Source organism: Typopeltis vanoorti, chromosome 1, assembly GCF_054136105.1.
Source record: "Typopeltis vanoorti isolate ZY-2024b chromosome 1, IOZ_Tvanoo_1.0, whole genome shotgun sequence".
In the NCBI taxonomy this organism is placed as follows: Eukaryota; Metazoa; Arthropoda; class Arachnida; order Uropygi; family Thelyphonidae; genus Typopeltis; species Typopeltis vanoorti.
Window position 1 is genome coordinate 180,843,337 of NC_143549.1, and position 19,125 is coordinate 180,862,461.

General features: G+C 36.4%; 1 protein-coding gene across 1 annotated transcript in view; it reads right to left on the bottom strand.

The window, feature by feature from the left end:
• Megf8 (multiple EGF like domains 8) overlaps nucleotides 1-19,125 on the bottom strand; it is a 752,012-nt gene that overhangs the window by 557,491 nt on the left and 175,396 nt on the right. Inside the window, exon 8 of the mRNA XM_090404705.1 lies at nucleotides 17,024-17,205. Coding sequence (XP_090260831.1) covers nucleotides 17,024-17,205 — 182 coding nt within the window. The remainder of the gene's footprint in view (nucleotides 1-17,023; nucleotides 17,206-19,125) is intronic.

Here is a 19,125-nt window from a genome sequence, read left to right on the forward strand (position 1 = left end):
CCCCTCAAAGAAACCTTAGAGCTAATCCAAGCTAAATTTCCTCCCGATATCTCAGCCCTATTTCAGTTTACAATGAACTCAGGCTATTTCGTTTGGCAGGAAAAATTCTACAAACAGATAGAGGGGACAGCCATGGGTTCACCACTTTCCCCACCCTTGGCCAACTTCTTCATGGAGATGTTTGAAGAGAAAGCCTTAAACTCAGCCCCACAAAAACCTACCATATGGCTTCGCTACGTTGATGATATTTTCGCTATTTGGCCACATGGCCCGGATTCACTCCTCTCCTTCCTAACACACTTGAACAACCAACACCCTAGAATCAAATTCACCCTGGAAAAAGAGGAAAACAATAACCTCCCCTTCCTAGACACACTAGTCACCTGCCAACCTGATGGAACCTTGGTTTTCTCAGTTTATAGAAAACCCACCCATACAGGCAGATACATTCACCAACAATCCCACCCCCCCCTCACAACAATATGGAGTTATTAAAACATTATTCAACAGGGCAAAAATAATCTGTTCTAATGATCAAGCCCTAACCACTGAACTAAATCACATCCGTGACACTTTCTCAGCCAACGGCTATCCCCTCCAAAAAATCCTTAACCCAGTTATCCACAACCCACCACCCCCCTCCCCTTCACAAAAAAGATTACTCTAAATCTATCACGATTCCCTACATCAGAGGCACCTCGGAAAAAATCAATAAAATCCTAAAAAAACATGACTTGACCACTTGTTACAGACCACATAGAAAACTGGCATCCCTTATCCGCTCCACCAAAGACCAACCACTTCCCCTAGACCTACCTGGTGTATACCAGGTCCCTTGCAGCTGTAAACTGTCCTACTTTGGCCAAACAGGCAGGACAGCAAATATCAGAATCTCAGATTACAAGGATTACATCCGATTTCACAAGTACAGCCACTCTGGGCTTGCAGACCACGCTCTGGATACTCTCCACAGAATAAGATGGAAGAAAGCCACAGTAATACACCGCAGCAAGTTCAAGTATGAAAGACTATTCATGGAATCAGCCTCGGCCCTTAGGAACATGCCAAACCTCAACAAATTTGGATGCATGAAACTGCCCCAAATTTGGGAAACTTTTATCAGAAGAACTTCAGCCCAAAGGCCAAGAACTACCAATATAGCCCGCCAGGGGGCACCATCAGGACTTTAGGAAACGCTAGCTTCCTAGCTTCAGTCTCATTTGCTGTTATTAGTACTTGTGTGCACGTGTCTTGTAGTAAGTTCCCAAGAAGATGGCAATGTGACGTTCGCCGAAATATCGGAAAGTATATATTAAAGTTTATTTAATCTATATTTCTAGTATACGCTGTCAATTCCTTAAATATTAGTTATCATTCTTGACTATTGTTGTAAAGCAAAAACACCTGGTACTGACAAATCCTATTTGGCCTGAATCTAACTCATTCTTCCCCAAGTTTCTCTTCCAGAATTTGCTTTAGCCAGTTCTTAACTTTGCTTGCATAAATCTTAAACTGACTCAGTAAGGAAATACCTCTGTCCTTCTCACAATCAATTTTATTTCCCATTTTTGTGATAGATGAGTACTATGAGGTCCTATATCTTTTATCCAGAATGTGAACTTCAGATCAGGCCTTTTAATTATATAATGCATTGTAAAACCTTCATACTTCCATATTCAAGCATTTCTGACTGCATATCAATTACTCTAGCTGCCTTTTCACATGTAAAGTTTTTCTACCTCTAACAATGAAATATACTTATGACTGCATTCCTTCTGGATATTTCCTTCCATTTTTTTTATCATCTGTTACCACAAGAATTTTAAACAGTCTTTAAATCACTTTCCTCTACACACCTAGAATATCTCTTTCTTCAGCTTTTATCTTATCTTATCTTTATATGTCTCCGATTGCTTTTACAGTACTATTTTCTCCATTTCGAAGCATTTTTAACAGCCTTTAAAATATTTTGCGACCTTTATGTTATATCTTCTATAGACTTCTGTTTTGCTATGGTGTAAAGAAAATAACACAAGAAGATGAATAAGTGAAATATCAGGGATAGTTGTTAAAATATATCACTTTAATAAGAATAAGAAGAAAGCACTAACATGCTTTACTAACATATAATGGCATCGATCAAGGAATTGTACTAGAAACAAAAATGATAAGCTCTTTCATGTTGGAGGCTTGATGGATTGTATACAGCACTCAGAAAGGATTAAAAACAGAATTTAATTCTTCCTATATTTCATCTCAGTCAATGAGACATCTTCAGGGATTACAAAAAAAAAAAAAAAAAAAAAAAAAAAAAACCTAATGTAACAAAAACAAATAACAAACAATACTAAGCCCAACCACGTGGGTGACACTAAAGTCCTATCTAGGTGGAGCGCCCTCTAAGGGCGGTTGTAGAAGGCCTGGAATGTAAAGTGGGACCTCTGGTGATAAGCGTTTCCCAAATCTTAGGAAGCTTAATGCAACCATATTTGTTAAGATTTGGTTGATTCCTGAAAGCTGCTGCTGCTGATTCTAAGAATAGTCTTGCTCTTTTGAATTTGCTGTGGTGCAGCATGGTGGTTTTTTTCCATGAGATCCTGTGGGTTGTATCCAAGACATGGTCAGCCAGGCCTGGCTGACCATAGTCGTGCTTGCAGATGTATGACTTATGTTCCTCCAGGTGGAGAGTAGCTGATCTGCCTGTCTATCCAAAGTATGCCAGTTTACAGGAACAGGGTACTTTATAGACTCCATGCACTGAGAGAGGAGGGAGCTGATCTTTTTTGATTTTTAGCTGATCTGGTCTTGGATATTTCTGCTGATTCTTAGAATCAGCAGCAGCTCTCAGGAATTAACTAAATCTTAACAAATATGGTTGCATTAAGCTTCCTAAGATTTGGGAAACGCTTATCACCAGAGGTCCCACTTTACATTCCAGGCCACCTACAACTGACCTTAGAGGGCACTCCACCTAGATAGGACTTTAGTGTCGCCCATGTGGTTGGGCTTAGTATTGTTTGTTATTTGTTTTTATGTTACATTAGTTTTGTTTTTTTTGTAATCCCTGAAGATGTCTCATTGACTGAGATGAAATACAGGAAGAATTAAATTCTGTTTTTAATCCTTTCTGAGTATTTCTGAGTGCTGTATACAATCCATTAAGCCTCCAACATGATGTCCTCACTGCACTTAAGCCTCTACACACGGAGAATCCAAAGATGATAAAATAGTGATACAAGTATACATCTGGCATACTTGAAATATGCAGTCTATTGATTCACTGGCTTGTAGGTGATTGATAGCACAGAAGGGATCTGATGTACTTCATGAATGGATGAATTACTTCAAAATATAATGCAAAACAAAGTGTTGATTTTCTTTTCATTTCTTACTGACATGTGAGCATATAATCTCACCAAACTCTTTGAGACACTGTGATAGGAGATTACTGTAAAGTAACCAGCTCATGATATGAAAGGTAACTGATTTATCCTTGCATATGTGGACAATGTTACTGAGATGTTCATTCACTCATGCAAATTTCACAAATTCTTCTGAAATCTGGATGAATAACCATCCCTACATCCCATTCATTCTATTTATCTATTCTATTCATTCTATTTCAGAATTTCTTCTGAAATCTGAATGAATAAGCATTCCTATATTCCATTCACAAATTGTAGAAACAGGAAGAACTATTCTAATTATGCAACAGTAAGAAGACTAATCAGATATATATACAACTTGAAAATCAGGTCTGTCTGTCATGTCTGTGTGTGTGTGTGTGGTGAATGTTGTGAACATTAACTGCAGGATTAATTCACAATGAGGAGTCCATCTATTGCACCATGGTAAGTTCTAGTATGAATGAAAACTTGTGAGGCCATCATGTTTCCAAAACTAAAAATGATGGCATCAAGATTTCAAGAATTTGGTCTGCTACTATCTGACCTCATACTCTACCACTTCCCCCATAAATTAGATTCCAACTAACATAATAACAATTTGGACAATAAGTGTCTTCTTCAAGTGTATATGTCACCAGTGAACACAATATTCAGAAATCTTTGTTTCTGACAGTTCAGACTCTGATAACAATACTTGTTGACAAATCAGCATCAGTAATACAGGACATAAGATTTAATAAATTGTCCTTTCTACCACCTCCTCAACTTACAATGTTAAGTTATCCTAAGCTGTTGCTTCAAATTACTTTAAGCCCATCATGAGAGTTGTCTGACTACAATCAACAAATTTGACCAGCAAATAAATTTCTAAAATCAGCATTCCTGGATCAAGTGCCAATATGGAATGTGTTCAGGACGTTAAACAATAGCATGAATCTTCCAACAAATTCAGGATTCTAAATTATTTAATTTATATAATAAGTATTTTAACAACCAATTTCATATTCAGGTAAAAAATTTTCTTCTATTGTTTATTATGTTTTTTTTTCCCACCCATTTTTGCAAGAGGTCAGGCCCATTTAACATTTTATTAACAGTATTCTTACATATTCTTCACCTGCCTTTTCCAGTTCTACAAAAACTACATCAAAATTAATTGTAATATTCCTAAGATTTCTCAACCATCTGTCTGTGAAAATCTAATTTCTATCAAGTATCGTTTATGCAAGCTAAACCATACTTGAGAAAAGGCTAAGAAAAATTGTGGAAGGGGAACTTGTAGAAGAGCAAGCTGGATTCAGGCCAAACAGAGGTTGTCAAAATCAGATCTTCACTTTAAGACCAATAAACTTATGAAACTTAAATACAAGGATCTATATTTAAGTTTCATAGTCTGGTAAAGGCATATAACAAGGTGACAAAAGAAAAGCTGTTCGAAATGCTACAATTATATGGTGTAAATAGCACATTATATGAACAATGAACAGTCTATATCTCAGATGTAAGTCAGCAGTCAGAATTAAAGGAGACATAGGAAGATGATTTAATGTTAAATCAGGTGTGAGTCAAGGATGCACATTATCTCCATGGCTATTCATCATCCCTATGAATCACATTATGAAGGAAAGCGGCATTTAAACCTAATATCAAAATTGGGGGTGTTAATCTCAGTTCTTTGTGCAGCTGATATCATACTCCTAAATAAATCCACTAAAAGCCTACAGGATTCCCTAACTAAACTGAAAAAAATTCATAATTGGCCAATGTGGCCATGGTTGGCACTTCCAGGCCACAGGTTGTCGGTATTAGTGAAACATGGCTGACAGAAGATGATAAAGCTAGTGGGATTGAATGCGATGGGTATAGCGTGTTCAGGAGTGACAGGGTGAATAAAAAGGGGGGAGGAGTGTTATTGATGATAGCTGATGAGCTTCAGCCAAGGAGTATAGAAGTTGAACTGCAGGATGGGGAAAAAAGCACATTTGAGGCTGTTTGGTGTGAGATACAATCTAGCAGAACAAAATATACAATTGGGTGCTGCTATAGACCGGGTGATGGAGTGGATGGTGGGAATAGTATGCATAAGCAAATAGAAGAAATGAATGGAAAGAGGGTAATTATTATGGGTGATTTCAATTATGGTAATATTGACTGGAAAGAGGAGAGGGCACATGGGAGGAAGGAATTGGATTTTATGCAGTTATTAAGGGACAACTATCTACGGCAACATGTATTGGAAAATACCAGGGGGCAGAGAGTGCTGGACCTAGTAATTGCAACTGAGAATGTGGCTGTAACGAACATGACCTTGTTGCCACCAATTGGTGAGAGTGACCATAAGGTCATGACTTGGGAGGTGGCTAAAGGAGTCGAATTTACAATTAAGACAGGGTATATGTGGAATTATCGGGCTGGTAAGTATGACAAGCTTAGGTGTGTGCTTGGCTCAATGCCATGGCATGTAAAACTGCAAGGGCTGGATGTTGATGGTGCATGGGAGGTGGTCAAGAACTGTTTGCAGGAGGCAATGGTTGACTGTATACCAAGAGTCCGAATAATAAATCAGGTAGGGGTTAAATGGATAAATAACACTATTAAGCTTGAGCTGCAAAAAAAGAAACAATTGTGGAGGGAATTTAAGGAGAAGGGTGACCATCAGGTGCATGAACAGTATAAAGCTCAGGCCAGGATGGTAACAAGGGTGGTAAGAAAAGCAAAAGCAGATTACGAAAGGAAATTGGCCATGCAGGCTAAAGAGAATCCCAAACAGTTTTTTCAATATGTTGCAAGTAAAAGGAAAAATGCTCATGGTAGAATGATCTTAAAAAATGCTGAGGGTAGGGAGGTAACTGAATCAGTCGATGTTGTGGAATTACTGAGCGAGCACTTTGCAAGAGTATATCATCCAGGTGGTGGCCTTGCGGAAATGGAGGAACCAACAGCTTATACTGGAATTGTGATGAATGAGGTAGAGGTAACTAGTCTGTTACAGAACCTCAATGTCAATACATCTGTAGGATTGGATGGTATACCAGCTCGTGTCGTACGTGAAGCGGCAAAAGAATTGTCAGTGCCCTTGACCATTATGTTTAATTTGAGCCTCAGGACTGGGTCAGTCCCAAGGGGGTGGAAAGAGGGGAAAATAGTTCCACTGCACAAAGGTGGTTCCAAGGCTGCTGTTGAAAATTACCGGCCAATCAGCATAACAGGAATCATTATCAAGGTCTTAGAGAAAATAGTCAAGAGGAAAATACAAGATTGGATAGAAGAAAATGGGATACTGTATCGGGGACAGCATGGTTTTGTGAAGGGTAGGTCATGCCTCAGTAACTTGCTCACGTATTATAACACAGTGACGGCTGAACTGGATAAGGGTAATGGGTTTACAGTGATTCTGCTGGACCTTGCTAAGGCCTTTGACAGGATACCACATGGAATTCTAATCAGTAAATTGCAGCATATGGGAATGGACATAGGGTTGGTGAGATGGATAGGAGGGTGGTTGACGGAGAGATATCAGAGAGTGGTTTACTCAGGAGTAGAGTCCACAAGACGGCCTGTGACTAGTGGTGTACCACAAGGATCTGTTCTTGGACCACTGCTGTTTAATTTGTTCATAAATGATATAGGAAAGGATCTGAGAGGAACAGTTCATTTGTTTGCGGATGATGCAAAGTTGGGTAGGGCAATAGTGAATGCAGATGACGTCAAAATTTTGCAGGATGATTTGGATAGATTGGAGGTCTGGGCTAGGGAGAATGGATGTCAATTTAATGTGGCAAAATGTAAGGTTATGCATTTTGGGGTGAAAAGATGGGAGGCAGTTTACTGCATTGGTGGAACCGTGCTCCAGGAAATTGATGAGGCACGAGATTTAGGAGTGTTGGTGGATAAGGAATTGAAATTTAGGGGACACATTGCAAAAGTGGCCAAATCAGCTCATCAAATCACTTGGTTGTTGAAGAATACGTTGACAAGCAGAGACAAGCAGGTTATTGTTCCTCTGTATCGAGCCTTGATAAGACCTCATCTAGACTACTGTGCTCAGATTTGGTCACCTAGGTTTCTTCTTGATGGGGAGGAGGTGGAGAGGATCCAGAGGCGAGTGACCAAGATGATAGCAGGTCTGTGGAATGAACCGTATGAGAACAGGTTGAGGATTTGTGGGTTGCAAAAATTGGTTGATAGGCGGAGGAGGGGAGATATGATTGAGACATTCAAATTACTGAAGGGTTTCTATAAAATTAATTCAGAAGATATTTTTGAGAACAGGGCTGGTTGTGGGAGGACTAGGGGACATCCATGGAAACTGGGCAAAAGTGTGGTTAGTAAAGGTGTTAGAGCTGGGTTCTTTACTTTTAGAGTAGTGAATGAGTGGAATGCGCTCCCTGAGTCTGTGGTGGATGCTGTGACAGTGAATGAGTTTAAGGCGAGGTATGATAGATACTGTATGAATGTCGAATAGTTGTGATGAAAATGATTTGGGGGCTCCCTCGATGAGTCTAATGACTCCCTGGAGTTGCCCGTAGTAATAATAATAATAATAATAATAATAATCCTAAATAACTCCACTAAAAGCCTGCAGGATTCCCTAGCTAAATTGAACAACTATTATAATAAACTAGGTAAGTCAACAATAAAAAGACAAAAATTAAAAATAAGCAGGAATATTGAAAAAACTGTAATGAATAGAGAACCTATATAGAACAAATAAAAGATCTAGGATACTTAGGCACAATTTTTAGTGAAGATGGCAAATTAAACATGGAAATAGACAACAGAATTGGCAAAGTTGGCATGATAGGATTCAAGTGAATAAATTTATATGAAATAAGAGAGAAATTAATCAAAGCACTAAACTAGCTGTATATAAACCAGTTTTAGCTTATGGATCCGAGAGCTGAATTAGAAATAAAACACTTGATCAGAGGACTGAAGACCACAGATATGAGAGTCCTGAGAAAAATTAGGGGAGTGAATGGATGACATCAACAAGTTTTTGTGTTGTTGTCATTTTGTTTTTTTACAAGAAGGCAGGAAAAAGCCCCAGATGTGAAGATCTAAGTAGATTGATCCTGAAGATAACAAATTAATTTGGAGAAAAATTATTGATAGGAAGTTTAGTAATGACATTTGCAGAATGATATATGTTTGCTGGCACATACAGAACAAGATATGAAGGGGAAAAAAACAATTAAATTAAACGAAGAAGCCTTGACTATCAGATTAAAAATAAAATTTTTAATCAGATTATTTAATACAAATATTACAGTTTTACTCTATGCATCAGAAACATGAACAACAACCAAAGCAATCAAGAAAAACTGCAAAGCTTTATAAATGTGGAGAATCCTTAAATGTTTAAGGATTCTCCACATAAATTGGCCAGAAAAGATATCCGATAAAGAATTATGGCAGAAAACTAAACAAAAATCCATAATATAGGACATCAATCAGAGAAAATGGAGATGGATAGGATATGTCCTAAAAAAAAACTGAAAAACACAAAGCCAAACCAGCATTAGAATAGAATTTGCAAGGAAAAAGGAAGAGAGATAGGACAAAGATGAGCTGGCAGAGTGGAATACAAGAAAAGCTTCGAACAAACTGGACATAGACAATGACAGAATAGAATCAGATGGAGATCCATGGTCCAGGACCTATAATCCCAATGAAGTGAAGATGAATAAGTATACTTTACATGTGGTACTATCATAATATAATGTGCATCTCCCTGAGAGTGCATATCAGAAATTGGATGATGATGTTATTACAGTTTACTGATCAAAATGTTATGAACTTGTGTGTCTGTATGTATACTCCTGAAGATGGCCTTAACATGGAAGCTGAAATGTTGAGCAATAATAATGTATTACTGCTAATAAATTTTATCCTTTAGATGGTAGATTAATCTGAAATCTTTTACAATGAAGCTCTTAGCTTTTCTCTTTCAGCTGCTCTTTCTAAGGAGTGAGTCAAAAAAACTCCTATTATTTTCCTGTTAGAATATTTAGTGGAACCACCATGGGCACAAATGTCTCATTGCCAACTTGAAATCTAACCACATCATCATGCTACTTGAAGTTTCCAGTGAAGAAGTTCATCTTCATGTTTGAATATGTGAGCTCACTACATGCTATAGTGAGAGAGACTGAAAAACTTTGTGTCGACTCACATCTCACTAGTCAGATGTTAGCTTGGGTATACTCTGCCACGGTTGCATAATATATCACAGTCACATGTTTATTCCTGGATCTGGTCAATGTATAAACTTTTGTTAAAGCTATGGCTTATTTTAATCCCGTATAACTACAAGTATTCAAGCAAATATGTTAACTCTTATGTACTACTGTAATTATCAGTCTGTGAAGAAAAAACAGAAACCCCTTAGAAATACGCAGTTGAAGAAACAGTACCAGAAGAAGAGAAGATTAAGAAGTGGATTAGACAAGAAACGCTGAGGTTAGTACAGGAGAAGAGAATGTTAAGATAAGAAGGGATACATCAGAACAAATAGAGGAGCAATATAGAAGAAAGTGTAATGAGGTGAAAAAAGCAGTCAGAATGGATAAGATGAAATGGTTAGAAGCCCAATGTAATAATATAGAACAGCACTATGGAGAGCATAAAACTACTAGGGAGGTGTACAAAATGATTAGAACCTTAATAGCAGGTGGCAACCAAAACAGACCACAATTAAAGATGAAAAAGGCAAAGTATTGATGAATAAAGATAAAATTTTACAGCGGTGGACAAGATACTGTAGTGAGTTATATGAAGAAAAACTAGATTTAAATAATGCTGGGGAACTGATTGAAGAATTGAAGCAGATATCACCAACAGGTAATGAGTATGATATGGATATGGTCATTTTAAGAGGAGAAGTAGAAAAAGCAATAGGATGGCTAAAATACAACAAGAGTCCTGGTAATGATAACATCACTGGAGAAATGATTAAATATGGTGGTGAAAGTATGGTCACAGAAATGCACCAACTATGTAATATGGTATGGAAAGAAGGGAAAATGTCAGAGGAGTGGGTGAAATCGATATTAGTGACATTATAAAAGAAAGGAAATAAGCTAGAATGTAAAAATTATACAACAATTGCTTTGACGAGTCACCTTGGTAAGGTGGTGGTGATAATGATGATATTGACAGAAAGATTGAGAGAACAATTGGAAGCATATCTTGCAGATAAGCAAGCAAGCAAGCAGGATTTAGGAAAGATAGAAGCAAATTCAACAGATTTTGACAATGCAGTTAATAGTAGAGACAGCTGGAGTAAAAACAAAAAGATATATACTTGCTTTGTTGATTTTCAGAAGGCATTTGACAGTATCGACCAGAAAGTGACATTAGCAGTGCTAGAATCTTATGGAATTAATAGAAAACTAATAGCTATATTAAGAGATGTTTACAAGAATGCAGTTGCAGTAGTTAGAATAGGTGATGATTTGGAAAAATGGTTTAGAACAAGCAGAGATAACTAGACAGGGGGACCCAATATCACCAAGCATTTTCATTGCACATTTAGAAAGAGCAATGGATAAAATGAAGGAAGGTGCAAAAGGAATATCAGTACATGGGATGAGAATTAACAATCTGAGATTTGCAGATGACACTGTTATTATGGAAGAAGACGAAAGAGAACTACAAAAAATGTTGAAACTGTTAAATGAGGAAGGAAAGAGATTTGGATTTGTTATGAACTTGGAAAAAACAAAGACAATATTTGGTGAGAAGAATATGAAACAAAAGATACAAGTGGATGGAATTGATATACAAAACATAGAACAATTCAGTTATTTGGGAAGTAAAAGGACATATGATTTGGACTGTAAAAGAGAAATAAAGATCAGGATTGCAAAGGGAAGAACAAATCTGAAGGATATGAATAACATCTGGAAAAGTAAAATGATCAGCCTGCAAACAAAATTAAAAGTGCTGGAAACATGCATTATTTTTAGCAGTGTACTGTATGGATCTGAAACGTGGGTAATAAATAAGGAATCAAGAAAATTTTGGCATTTGAAAGAACTTGTTACAGGAAGATTCTAAGAATAAGATGGGTACAGAAAATCACAAAAAGAGCTCTATCAGAAGATACAACCAAAGGAGAATCTAATGCAGAAGATTATAAAATAGAAGCTGCAATTATTTGGATACATCTGCAGAATGAGTGAAGACCAGAAGATAAAGACATTCATGTTTGGTATTATGGATGGTGTAAACAGAAGAGACAGACCACACAGAGAATGGTTAGACAACATAAAGGACTTGTGTGGAATGGATGTACAGAAACTGCAACCCTCTGCACTGGACAAAGAAAGGTGGAAGAAGATAGTGAAGGAGGCATCAGACACCAACAGGCAGTGAGCCCATGGTTTGTGATGATGAAGAAAAAACTTTCATGCATTTTATAAGTGACACAAGACCAGGGGCAAATTCTCCATGCTTGCTGCGCAAGCTCATTAATTGAGAAAGAAGTAATATTTATTTATTTATAAGCATTCCATTTAGACTTTTATTTTTGTAGACAGAAGACGTCTTAAGCTTGCACGGCAATAATTGAGCTTTGTGTTGTGCATCGAAGGCCGATGCTTGCTCGTCTAGTCAAAGCTACCTTGGCTTGCTCGGTTGTAGGAGCTTCCAGGTCCTCACAGCAGCACTGTGATTGTGATTTCATGCGCGTTCACAGCCATTTCATGTTGTCTCACTCTGTTGCTTAAACACGGCCCATACGCAGTCAATGTTGCTCTAGCCAGTGAGCTTCAGCCAGCCTTTACAAATGTTTATGACGACGTTATTGACCAGTTCATAAAGAAGAACCGTAGGGTAGAATTTGTATTCAAGTAGCTAAATTGAAAAAGATAGAATATCATTTGTAAAATAAATGTTGTATTTGTATGATTAAATGTACATAAATTTCTAAATATATAGTTTTAAATGGTCAGTAATTCATTATTCCGCTAATCAGACTTCAATCACACCTCTCACTCCCTGAATGATAACAAGCTTGAATTTCAAGACCAGCATTCGTCCCTGCACAAGACCAATTATTATTATTATTATTTTAGTAAATATTACCATTTTTGATATATTTTTACTCCTAACACTTATAATACATCTTGAATTGCTTTTATGGAAAAAAAAAAAATCAAACAAATTCTTCTCTACGATTACAAATAAATGTTGAACACATTCAGTATCAAAAAAAACTCTCAATAAATAACTTATGAAATAAATAAACATGTAAGGATAACTAGAGTAGTGCATTTCGTAATTCTGATTAACTCTGAAATATTGTCAGATGGAGAGAGCCAGTAATCATACAACACAGCTGCAACTTAGAAAACAATTGAAAAACATTTGGGTTAGAATCAATATAATGTAATATTTTGGGAAAATAAGTACTTCTTTCTCAACTTTCCAAGTTTTAATATCTATTAAGATTGCTGGTAAAGCATGAATATCCTAATCTTCTCACTAGTTGTACTCCATTACAACAATTCAGTGATAATCAAAAACAAGTGTTTGTAATTACCAACATTCCCCAATATCTGTAAAAAGTTAAAAAACTATGTAAAATATAAAACATGAAACAAAATTAATATTATGCATATGAAACTGACAATTTAAACTGAAACTTAATTTTTTTTTTTTTTTACTTGTCAACTAAAAATGGTCCCTCATCATGGATGAGAAGACGAGTGCATTTTTCAAGCCCTGTATATTGAATACTATAGCTACTTCTCCCTTTCCCCTAGTCAGTATTACTTGAACATAGAATCTTATAGTTATTATTTAGAAGTATCTCATCTCTTTTAGTCGTATTCATCTTGGAAACACCAATTATGTCAAAATGGTATTTCTACAATTCCTCTGATAGCTCTGTACCTTTTCTTTCTTCAACACAATAACAGTTTCTAAAGTATAGCAAAAAATACTTGTAATGTAATGTCAAGTACATTCACAACCTAATTATCCCAACAACAGTTCACAGAATTTCTGCTCTTCTATCAGATTCCTCTACCCACTCAAAAACAGTTAGTGATCCTATTTGGCTATCGCATAACAAGAAATGTGATCATAGCACTGACATAACTGATGACTGGTTTTTCAGAAAATTAAAACAAACGAATGAAGTCTTGCAACTTTTACACTCCTAATTATATACGATTTACTATCATTAATTATATGTGATTTACCAAAAATTCATTATATGATCACATGATTCACCAAAAAAGCTGGCACATGCCTGAAGGGGCCAGCATGAACTCTCATGTTTACTTCCTTTCAAAATGTTTAGTTAAATATTTTGAGAGGAAGTAAACACGACAGTTCAAAATATTTACTTTCTTCCAAAATATATTACTTTCCTTCGAAATATTTAACTAAACTTTTAAAAAGACAAACTGAACGCAGATTCTTTTATCAAAAATTTGTCATATGTATGTTGAAAAAATACCTAAATTTCAGATAAGCAAGCAAAATTCTGACATTTTAGCTAGCACACCCGTAATGTTGTTATAAGAAAGTTATTTCTTAATTAGAAGACCTTTTTTCTCAAATAACACAAAACTCTTCAAGCTCTTCAATCCTATTTCTTTATATGAAAAGACTAGATCTGTATCCAACAATATGATTTAGCTGTGGGAATCCTTGTTATACCATCAATTTGAAAACATATAAAGTTTGAAAACATATAAAGTTTAAAAAGAAAGACAAGCCAATTTGAAACAATCCACATGGTGGCATTATATGGATGATATATTCATTATTTGAGAAAGTTTTATCTCAAACCAATATGGAACCATCCACAACTGGTGGTATTACATCAACTAAGCATTCATCTAGGCTGTGTTTACAAATGAAGTATACTTAATTGATGTAATGCCACCAGGTGTGGACGGTTTCATACTGGCTTGAGATAAAACTTTCAAGGCTTCCAAAGTAGTCTCCATAAAGTTCACCATTGAAAGAGAGAGAGGAACACACTCCCCTCTCTAAATGTTTTTATCAGTAAAGACGTATATGGTAGCATATTACATGATGTCTACATAAAGCCAACTCCTACTGGTGGGTATTTCCATGCAAGCTCACTCAATCACCCAAGACAAATGTTTGGAATTATCACAATATTAAAAAATAAGGCTACATGTATCCTACAAAGCAATGTTAATGAAATGGGAGAAAAAAAAATAATAATAATAATCTTCAGTTCAACCAATTCCTTCCAAACAGCTATCCCAATTATTATTTTTTTTTTTTGTCATATAACTGAAAAGAGTGTGTGTATCATCACAGATGTCAAATACACACACTCCATTCCTTTACCATACATCAGTGGGATCTCCTGACAAACAGCTTCAACATTAAGAAATGTAGAGGCTAGAACCTCCCATGAAAATGCTTCCAAATGTTTTGTGATCCCTGGAAGGCAATGTTAATTTTTCCAAAAATAATCCTCATGTCTACCAGATCTCTCCTGTTTCTGTGGTCAGATTGAAAGAGATTTTAAAATCTATGAGAGTAAACATCTCAGTAATATCATCCACAAACATATGGAAGAATCAGATCTATAACATTCCATGTCTTTACAGAAGAGAACACTATGACATGAAATACAGTTCCCAAGCCAGGGAAAGATCCCAGTTCCATTGCCCTCCTGTGTTCAACCTACAAACTCCTGGAAAGAATCATACTGAAAAGGATCACCTTGCTCATCGAGATGGCTCTCCCTACAGAGAAGCTGGCTTTAGGCCTGGAAGAAGCTGTTGTGATCAAGTCATGGCTTTAGCAACTCAAAAAAACTCAAAAGCTGGCTTCCAAAAGAAATTAAAATCTGGAGCTGCCTTCATTGACTTGACATCGGCCTATAATACAGTCTAGATCAGAGGCTTGCTCTCAAAGTTTCATCATAAAATGTAAAACAACCTTATACTTCCTAGAATCCACAAACAGAAAAATTTGGGTTCATATTGGAGGAAGGAAAAGCAAACCCAGATTTCTTCAAAATGGTTTATCCCAGGACTCTGTTTTGGCTACAACTCTTTTTAACATCTATATCTTGGACACTGCCTCAACAAGATCAAGTAAACATATGTATGCTTGATGACATGGTGATCCTTCACTAATCACCTTTTTTCGACTCTCTGGAGGAAGCCTTGAACACAGATTTGGAGATTTTCGAGAAATATTTCGAGCAGTGGCACTTAAAGCCAAACCCTACCAAAACAGTGTCCATGCCTTTCCATCTTAACAACAAGGAGACAAACTGCCAACTCAATCTAATTTTCTATGGCAGCCTCCAGTCAAGCATGATTCTCATCTGCAATACCTAGGAGTGAACCTAGATAGACATCTGACCCACAAAAATCACATTTGTAAAGTAAAAACCAAAATAAAAATGAGAAACAACATTATCTCAAGACTAAGTGGAACTAGCTAGGGTTGCAGAGCAAAGGTAGTTAGGATTTCAGGCCTGGCCCTTGTTTACTCTGCTGAAGAATACTGTGAACCAGTCTGGGAAAAAAGTGTTCACACAAACATTATTGACTCCCAACTGAACATAACCATGCGAACAATTAATGGGACCTTGAAATTGATCCCTCTGCCATGGCTACCAGAACTTTCCAACATAGCCCCACCAAATATACAAAGAAGACAGGTTTCACTAAAAGAACTCCCTGCTGCCTCTCTACTCAACCCTTATAAATTGCCCCTAAACCTGGCTGAAGTCAAGGTACCCATTTTGGGACATAACCAGAGCCTTTTCTGACCTAGCACCTTCAACTCATGACATGTGGAACCAACAATGGACTATGAACTTGCCAACAAATGGCTACTCTCTTGTAAAAAATCTCTGCAGCTACCATCCTGACTTCATCCTTCCTAGAAGACTAGGACAATCATCAACAGAATCAGAGGGAACCAGGGCAGATGTGGCTACATATTCCTACATAAATGGAATATGGCAAATAGCCCTTACTGTGACTGCATCCATAGCCTACAGACTATCAAACATATCATCAGTGACTGTCCCCCTCTGTAGTTTCCACGGTGACCTGCAAGAGATACATGAAGCGTCAAAGGAGGTTCTAGAGGGACTTTCAACATTGGATATCAAACTATAGCTGAACTCTCATAAGAATACCTACCATGATATATATCAGTCATCAGCTTTGCTGCCTTATCATGACAATAATAACTTCTTATTCCAGATTTTCAGAGATAATTTGTGTGGGGGGAGGGGGGGGAATGCCACAGTAAACCCACCCAGCTTAGAATTAATAACAAAATAAACAATCTATTTAGTTTTGTAGTTTGATATTAAAAAAAAAAATTCAAGAAGTCTCTTGGCATGATATATTAAGCTCATAAATCTACTTTAAAATCTTTTATCATTATTTTATAGAATGTCACAAAACCCTACAAAATGAAACAACACTGTATTCTGACTCAAGTATGGATGACTAAAGAACAGATAAACTTTATCATTAGTAAGAGAATCAACAGAAACCACCACTGTTGCTTCTGTGAGTTTGGTCCTGTTACTGCAAACAAATGCATTGTTTGCAGTAACAAGTTTTAAATAAGTAATGAAGTTTTACCTCATCGGGTTGATTCCAATTAACAGGATGACGGAATTTTAAAAATATAAGGCCAGCTTTGAAGTCCCTGGTGCGACACTCATTCAGAGATGTAATATCAGTTCCATTAGGACCCCACCAACGAGCTAAATCAGGAGCAGAGACTGTAGCATTATAAGATGGCAGGCATACAACAGGCGGATCTAAAAAACAATATATATATACCTTGCATTTACAGGTAAGAGATATCAAGTAAATCAGTTTTAAAGGCTATTAACAAGAGATAAATATAAATTAAAGATGCAAAGAAATTATATTCTTGGTTTCATCCTTTATCCAAGTGTAAGCAAACAAAGCTTGCATGTGAAGTCACTTCGCAACTGGGCTACTTGTGCTAATGACTTATGACTTCACATTAAATAATAATAATAATATAAATGTATGCACTAAAACTGACCATGCACAGTGTTTCAGTATTATCAAACTCCAAGAATATTCTATAAAAATGTGTACACATGAGTAAATAGAGAGCAAATGCAAAGTGAAAGTAAATTTGTTAATGTCCATTTTTCTTCATGAAAACAGAAGGAAATTATATGGATTGACTTGAAACCATTCGTTACTGCAGTTTATTATTCCAAAGCAAGGGTCTTTTAGATTATAAAAATATCAGAACTTCACAAACTTTTTCTTACTGAGCTACATTAAAAAGAATAGCAGTTGAAATTTAACTTGATTAATTGACTACACGATGAGCATTTTGCACATCATGTAGAAAACAATTTATGCAGAAAAAAGTAACAGCTCTACATTTCAACATTATATTATAATCATTATTAGGATAGATGGAGCACAAGTACACATACAGCAGATAATGTACACATTAGTACACAACTAACTCATTTGAATAAACTAACCAAGCTGCTGGATGAACATCAGGAGATTTAAAAAAATAAATAAAAAAAAAAACAACAAGGAAAGGAGAATAGGCCATGGTAGTTGAGAATGAATCTTCTTTCTGTGATAGTCCTAGGCCAAGTGGTATGTTCTAGTTTCATGCCATCACTTTCTTGATCATCGAATTCTTCTTTCATTTATTTTATATCTATACAGCAATTCTGGTAGTCTGCTACTATCCATTCAATTTAGATGTTCTATTCGTATTTGTTTGTATTTACTTATGTAAAATTTATTAGCTTTATACTCAGAGATTATAAAATTTTTTTCAATTGTTTTATTGTCACATAACATAACATCAGCAAATTGAAGGTAGCAGAGATGAGAATGATTAGGTGATGTGCGTTGTGACCAGAAAGGATCGTCTGAGAAATGACTATGTAAGTCTAACGGTGAAAATTACGAACTCAGGAGTGAAGATATAGGAGGCAAGGTTGAGATGGTTTGGTCATGTGATGAGGAGGGAGGATGAGTATGTGGGAAGAAAGGTCATGTAGATGGATGTGCAGGGGAGGAGGAAGTGCAGGTGGCCAAAGAAGAGATGGAAGAAGCTGACAGAGGAGGACTTGAGGATGAAGAACTTGGATGTAGTTACAGCCCAAGACAGGAGGATGTGGAGGAGACGCACTATAAACAGCGACTCTACTTAAGGGGGATAATACTAGTAATGGTGGTGGGCAGTAGATGGCATTGGTGTAGTTGCGGTGTTTCAGTATTATCAAACTCCAAGAATATTCTATAAAAATGTGTACACATGAGTAAATAGAGAGCAAATGCAAAGTGAAAATAAATTTGTTAATGTCCATTTTTATTCATCAAAACAGAAGGAAATTATATGGATCCACTTTAAACCATTCTTTACTGCAGTTTATTATTCCAAAGCAAGTTGGTGGATTGAGCAGTGGAGACAGAGTTGTAGAGCAGGTGCTATCCCTCGATGAGTTCTTGGACTCCATGGAGGTGTCAAATAATAATAATAAGCTGCAGAAGAAGTTTTATGGTCTCACATGTATATCCAGCTATTTGCTAATAAATTTCATTTCTACAATTTGAATTTGAATTTCATCTTTCTTATATATATATATATATATATATATATATAGTCCATGTTTCTAATTTCATATTATTATTATCATTATTCAGAAACTCACTGAGCCAGCCAGTTG